General features: G+C 51.4%; 1 protein-coding gene across 1 annotated transcript in view; it reads right to left on the bottom strand.

Moving 5' to 3' along the window:
* Positions 1-3,466: 3,466 nt before the first annotated feature.
* Positions 3,467-6,692, bottom strand: part of LOC309889412 (transitional endoplasmic reticulum ATPase-like) — a 46,600-nt gene continuing 43,374 nt past the window's right edge. The window contains exons 14-17 of the mRNA XM_082782227.1: positions 5,889-6,197; positions 4,818-4,973; positions 4,313-4,467; positions 3,467-3,900 (exon numbers count right to left, since the gene is read on the bottom strand). Of these exons, the coding sequence (XP_082638353.1) occupies positions 3,795-3,900; positions 4,313-4,467; positions 4,818-4,973; positions 5,889-6,197 (726 nt within the window). The 3' untranslated portion in view covers positions 3,467-3,794. The remainder of the gene's footprint in view (positions 3,901-4,312; positions 4,468-4,817; positions 4,974-5,888; positions 6,198-6,692) is intronic.

Here is a 6,692-nt window from a genome sequence, read left to right as displayed (position 1 = left end):
GAATTCAGGTTAGGGCACAACACCTTTTCCCTCCACTGTTTCCTGTGGCGTTGGATGTATGGAAACCTGGTGGACACTGATGTAGTGAGAAGACAGGTCAGCACATATATGCAAGCTGCTGTATTTTTCCCAGTTTCAATGCGATCTGAATGTTTTATAGTGTTGTTTGTGTTTTTTTTTTTTGTTTGTTTTTGGTAATGTCAGTATTGAGAGAAAAATAAAGTATTTTAAAAAATATTAACTCCTTGGTGTGCACTGTGATGGGGTCTGCATCCCTTTGGGGCTCCAAAAACACAAACGACATGGGCAGGGGGGCAAGTCTAGCCAAGATGCCAAAAGGATGGAGGCCAGAGTGGGTAAGGAGGGGCTGTGGGCAGGGGGGTGCTGTGGCCAGGACTGGGGTGATGAAGGGGGCTTCTTGGTGGGGGCTACCCGGGGACTCGTCCCAATGCCTGACCACTCTTTCTGAGAAGAAATGTCTCCTCATTTCCAACTTAAACCTCCCCTGGCGCAACTTGAGGCCATTCCCTCTAGTCCTACTTTGGGGCCGGGCCCAGGCTCTAAGCTCCAGTGCCTTGGCCCCCATGCTGCACACACCAGTCTGGGCTGCAGCCCTGAGGGTGTTGTATGGACCCTGGTAGGGTGTGTTGGGTCTGTCTGAGCTGGAGTCACCTTTTCCCTACAGCAGCCTACACAGTGCTGTACTCTGCACTCGTAGCTGGAACAGCACTGATATCACTCCAGTGTTGTGTCTATTGCTGCATAGTGCTGGCACAGCATCAGGACTCCTTCCAAGCCCCCAAGAGCCAGCAGGCTGGGGGTGGGCAAGTGATGGGGAGGGGACATTGCTGGGGCAGCTGACCTAAACCAACCAAAGGGATATTCCATAACACCTGATGTCACACTCAGCAATAAAAGGGGGGGCTCTCGTGGGGGAGGGGGCTGTTCCTCCTGAACAACCACTACGCGTTTGGGGCCCTGCTTCCCAGGACGTGGCCGAACACCGCTCGCTGATGGGAAGTAGAGAATAATTTTTCCTCTCTCTGTGCTTCCGCGCGGACTGATTGCTTCTTTTGTCTCTGTTTTTTCCTCCCATTCCCTTTCCCTTTAATTAAACCTTTCTTATCTCAAACCTCGAGTTCTCTGTGTTGTATTTTCTCCCCCTTCCTCTTTGAGGAGAGGGGGAGTGAGAGAGCGGTTGTGGTGGAGCTCGGCTGCCCACCTGAGTAAAACCACCACATAGGGCCAAGCTGTAGGGCTGAGGCACCACAGACATGGCTGTAGGGCCACAGGGGCAGGACAAGGAGCTGCCACTCATGGCAGCAAAGAAGGGACCCAAGCAAGCTCCCTCTCAGGGGCTACCCTCAGCCTCCATATGCTGCTCCAGGGCAGAGGCAGATGCTCCTGGAGCTCCCGTGGGGGCTGTCCCCCCTCCCACTGCGGAGCAGTCCTTTTCCCCTTCCCAGGTGGCTGACAGCAAATGCATTGCAGAGCAGCAGCACAGCCCCATGAGCTGGCAGCATCTTCCCCAAGACGCTGAAGCAAGGTGGTGCGAGAACAGGAGAGGCATGGTGCCAGCCAGTGGTTGGCTCTGAACTAGGACAGACTACCTGAGCAGACGTTGCCCAGCCTCCCCAGGGGCTCCACTCCCATGGCCTCCTAGTGCAGCTTCCAGCAGGTGGTTGTGCTATTTTTAAGCAGCACTCTCAATTTCAGTATGTTTCTCCCCACAAACCCCCTTTCTCCTGGATAGCCCCATCCTTCGGCCATGACGAGACTCCCCTCACCCGTTTTTATCCTCCCTTTAAGCCTAGGTAAGCTGACGGAGCACTTCTACATCTGACAGGCTTCAGGGATAAAACTCCCATTGCTTGGGCCCCACACAGCTCTGGCTGTGGGAGAGGTCACACCAAAAGCCCTGGGGGCACTTTTCTGTTCATTTCATCCACAGTTAAGCATCTTTGCAAAAATTCTCAGTTCCTGCAATGCTCTAGAAGCCAACAGCATGCATCTGTGCTCTGTGCCAAGGCCCGTTGTCCTCTGGTTTGGGGCTGTGCCACATGTGGCCAATAGCATTGCTCCTTTGTTTAAACACTTCCCTTGCCCGGCTGTACTTCCCCAGCACCACTAAATCCAGCCCCAAGCTGGATGATCCAGACAGATGGCGAAGGGTGCCCCACCTACCTGCTGGTGGCCAAAGCTGCATGTTCAAATCAGGCAGGAAAAGGAGAATCAAATTCAGCCGGTGGCAGCAGCAGTTGCTGTGACTGCTCAGGGCAAGAGCACTCAGCTCCCAGCCTTTGGGGTCAAAGGTGAGCACCAAGGCACTGAGCTTGAAGCTGTGTTCACCACACTCAAAACTGGTCCTTGCATGTTACCCTGCAGCTTGGAGACATGCAGGCACCCAGAGCCTCCCTTTTTCCCTGTTTTAAAGCCAGACAGACCCCATGCAGAGCAAAGTGGAAGTGAAAAGTAACCGTGCTGAACAGGAAGCTCTTTGTCTTTTCATGGAGTTCAGGGGTGAGCCCAAACACCATGCAGCACAGGTCTAGGCTCATGGATACAGACTCACAGCTGCTCTTCCTGCTGCAGCCCTGCACTGCAGCTGGCCACGCACCTTCTGCTCTCTGGACCATTTACCTGCTTCAGCAGGTGCAGCCCTGGCTCCAGCTATGGGTGAATGAGCACACACGCCAGGATAGGGCAGGTGCCAGCTGCCAGACCCAGGGCTTCTCTCTCATGAAACACTAAGTACAGCAGTAGCACATCTTTCAGTTCAGAGAAGGGAAAATAAACCTAGGAGCAGGCCAGGAAGCTATAGAAGAAATTGAAGGAAAAGCACAAGAGTATGATCAAAACCTGACTACCGAGTACAAGGCACAATAAAGGCCAAGCTGACAGCAAACAACCAAACCTTTCATCAGAAGCCCACAGGGACACACAAATTGTTTCTGCAGAAAGGGGAATCTTTCTGCAAAACCTGATGAACACAGTTGCTACAGCATCAGAGGAAGCTCCTGTTCCCAAACCACACTCAGGTCACACTGCACCAGGCTCCAGAGATAGCTCAGGAACCCTCTCATGCCTGCCTTCAGGCACAGCAGATGAAAGGGGGATTTCTGGAGGAGTCCTTTGCTGCACAGAAGTCAAAGCAGCAGGAGACCCAATGGCTCATGGCCAGCATCAGAGAAGCAACGCCAGATGCCTGCTGCTGGCAGCAGGGCTCTCTTGGTGCTTACTGCCAAGTTATGACACAGGAGAGAGATTGCCCGACCAGTTTCTTCTGTTAACATGAGCTAAGAGACATACGGACAAAGAGTAACCTCACACACGCCAGTGAAATGTACAAAACAGACAAGAGAGGCAGCTGAGGAGTGCTCACATAGCAAGCGAGACACGGCAGATGCAGCGCTGCTGATGCTGTGGCAGTACCACAAAAAGGAATTGCCAGGGGCCTGGCTAGAGTTTTGTGGGATTTTTTTTATTATTATTATTATTTTTTAATACAGGCCAGCGTTGTACCCTTTGCTAAAGCTGCTGATTCTGCCATATAAACTAGAACAGAAATTTCTCAGAAATTAAGTCAGTTCCCCTCCTTGTTAATAATTCACTGTCTGCCTCCCAACTGAACATCGGTCTGTATTTGTGTTTGCAGAAAACATTCCCTGTACAAAGTCTGACGTGCAGCTACACTGTTCTGACTGAGGAATGAAGAAGCTGAGAGTCCACTGAACATTGGATTTTCCCTGTACAACATAGCCTGATTTGGAGTTTGGTCCAATGAGGACAGCAAGTTAACCGTAGAGATCATCATCATTGTCTTCACTGTACACATTGCCCCCGCTGCCACCTCCTGTGCCTTGGCTTGGACCAGCGCCTCCCTGGTTTCCTGATGGGAACCTGCAGGCAGCAGTGCAGAAGGGGAGAGAAGAGATGCTCTTCAGAAGCTTCCTCACAGCTCAGCACAATCCCCTCCCCTCCACATCAACTCCCGGGTGCCAAGTAGGAAAGAGGGGAGAAATGTGCTGAAGCCTTAAGGCAGGTGATGCAAAGGCTTACACTGCTGCCAGATGTTGCTTGCATTAAAGGAAAAAGGGCTGATGGGCTTCAGGAGCACTAACACAGCAGCTGCAAATGACCTGCAGCACAGCCTGTACCACCATGTGCTCAGCTGGCTGCCGTACACACTGGGGGGAACCAGAAAACGTGGTGGAAGAGGGAATTGTTACCCAGAGAACAGCAAAGCTGCCCTCAGTGCTCTGCTCCAGGGCTAGCTGAGCCACGCTGCCTTCCCTACCTCCCTCATGGTTACCTGAAACTGCCAAAGCCACGGCTCTGCTGTAGAGTCTGTGCAAACATCTCGTATTTCCTGATGTCATTGTCACTGACAGAGCGGCGGGCAAAGCGCATGGCCTCCTCAAAGTGATCCCTGCGTATCTCAGGAACCGGGTCATCCTCCTCCACCTCCTGCAGTGGGACAGAGGGCCCAGGTGAGCTGTGGGCAGCCCGACACCTGCCCACAGCCCCCCTCTGGGTCAGGATACAACAATACCCACCAAGGCAGGGGCTAGAGAGGGATTCTGCAGCAGACTGAGTCACAGCTGCAGCAGGGGCCCTCTGAGCAATGCCAGTGATGAGGCACAACAGGAGGCCCTCACCCTCCCACAAGAAGAAAATAAAGTGCTCCAGCTCAGCGCTCTGTGCCGAGCCTACTCGTTCTCATCTGAGGATTACAGAGAGGAACACATCATCCCTCACCCACGGGCAGAGGTGGGCTGCCTCTCTCATGAGCAGTGAAAGCTGAGTGCCCCACTCACCATGGCAGAAGGGTTGGTCTGTCGCTCACGCTCTCGCCTGATCTCACTCTCGATGGACTCGCGGATGGCCAGTTTGCAGGCACGCTGGCAAATTTCTGTCAGGTCAGCCCCCGAAAAGCCATTGGTCATCTTAGCTAGGAAATCCAGGTCAACATCCTAGGGAAAAACAAGAGGCCTGTCCTTTACACCTTGCATTCTCAGGTGACAAAGAAGTGCCTTTAGATCCCACGGTACCAAGGTGCTGTCTTAATTTTGGCCAATTTTAGAATGGCAGGCTGTTAAGGCTCTTGTTTCTGGTAAAAGTTAACCACACACAAAGGCAGGCCACACTCCCCCCACTCACAGCAAGAACTTGCTACACAACTACAAATGCCTCTGCACTGTTCACCTTCAAGAAGAAACAGGCTGACTTTCAGATGTGATTTCCTCAGGTCTCAGCATTAGGAGTCAAATGAAATGACTGGAAATGGAGATGGGGAGGACAAACAACCTCCTCTCCTCCTTCCTGTCAACTGACAGAGTAGTACTATAAGCTTCTTTAAAGCTTTCCTTCACAGTAGTACTTTAAAAAGTAAAAATGGCCTAAAAAAGTTTGCACACTCACTTGACATCTGCTTTTCTCTGATTAACCCTATGAGTTTCATTATTGCCTACTTCCCAGGCAAGGCATAGAACTCTTGCCTACGAAAGAGCCAGCAACAATTAACTGCAATGGTTCCTCTTCGATTTCCATTTCCCACCCCCATTTTCTGCATTTATTTTTCTTTCAGAGTACAAGAATCTCCTCCATCATTCCATAACAGGCGTTCCTGTACTGTAGGCAGAACTCTACTATATGACAAAGACCTGCTGCGCTGACACACTGATATCTAGTTGCGTTGGTACCTTGTTTTAGAACTCGAGCCTCCCCCTATCTCTCTTCCATCTATTTCCACTCTTCAGGGATGGAAGGTTTCACAGTTCTGCAGTGCATGGAGCAGTCCCCAGCCCTCCTCTCTGTCCCCAGCTCGTGAGGAGCATGTGCAGCGCACTGCAAAGCCAACTCAGGTGCAGTCATGGCACGGATCCTACCTTAGCAACTGGTGATTTCCTCAGGTTGGCCTTAAGAATAGCAACCCGGGACTTTTCGTCAGGCAGGGGGATGTAGATGAGTTGATCCAGGCGGCCAGGGCGCAAGATGGCTGGGTCAATGATATCCGGCCTGTTGGTGGCACCGATGATGAAGACATTCTTCTTGGTGGACATGCCGTCCATCTCTGTCAGGATCTGGTTGATGACGCGGTCTGCAGCACCGCCGCCATCTCCGATATTGCCACCTCGAGCCTTTGCAATGGAGTCCAGCTCATCAAAGAAGAGCACACAAGGGGCTGCTTGGCGGGCCTTCAAAAGGCAAAGAGAAACAATTAGTCCCTGTTAAATAACACCAGGAGAGGAGCACACTGATTTCACCCTAAGCATACCCTAAAATTATAGCAGCTCAGAGGAGTACCAGAGGAGTACCAGGCAGTACTACTGCCTTGAGAGCTTGGAGTAGCTGCTCTAGAAACCCTCAATTAAATTCTGAGTAACAAGGTGAATTTCCCTAAAGCTGAGAGCATCATAGACCAAGCAGAAGTATGGTAATTCTAATGCAAAGAGGAAAAGCTACAACCAGTCTGCCAGGACCAAACTCTCCCAGCAAGATCTGGAGATGTCAGTTGGTTATTTAGGCACTGGGGCATCCATAGTCACAATGTATCACATAGAAGGGGCAAATCCAGTCCCTGTCTTCAGCTACCTAATGGGTAATTACAGGCAAAAGGAGTCAGATCCTTCTTTGAGGTGCGCAGTGAAAATGGTTGCAAACTGCTGCAAAGAAAATTCCAGTTAGAAATA

The sequence above is a fragment of the Aythya marila genome (assembly GCF_965140915.1).
Source record: "Aythya marila genome assembly, chromosome: W".
Lineage (NCBI taxonomy): Eukaryota > Metazoa > Chordata > Aves > Anseriformes > Anatidae > Aythya > Aythya marila.
Note: the sequence above shows the minus strand (reverse complement) of the source record. Positions and strands in the feature narration are given on the sequence as shown.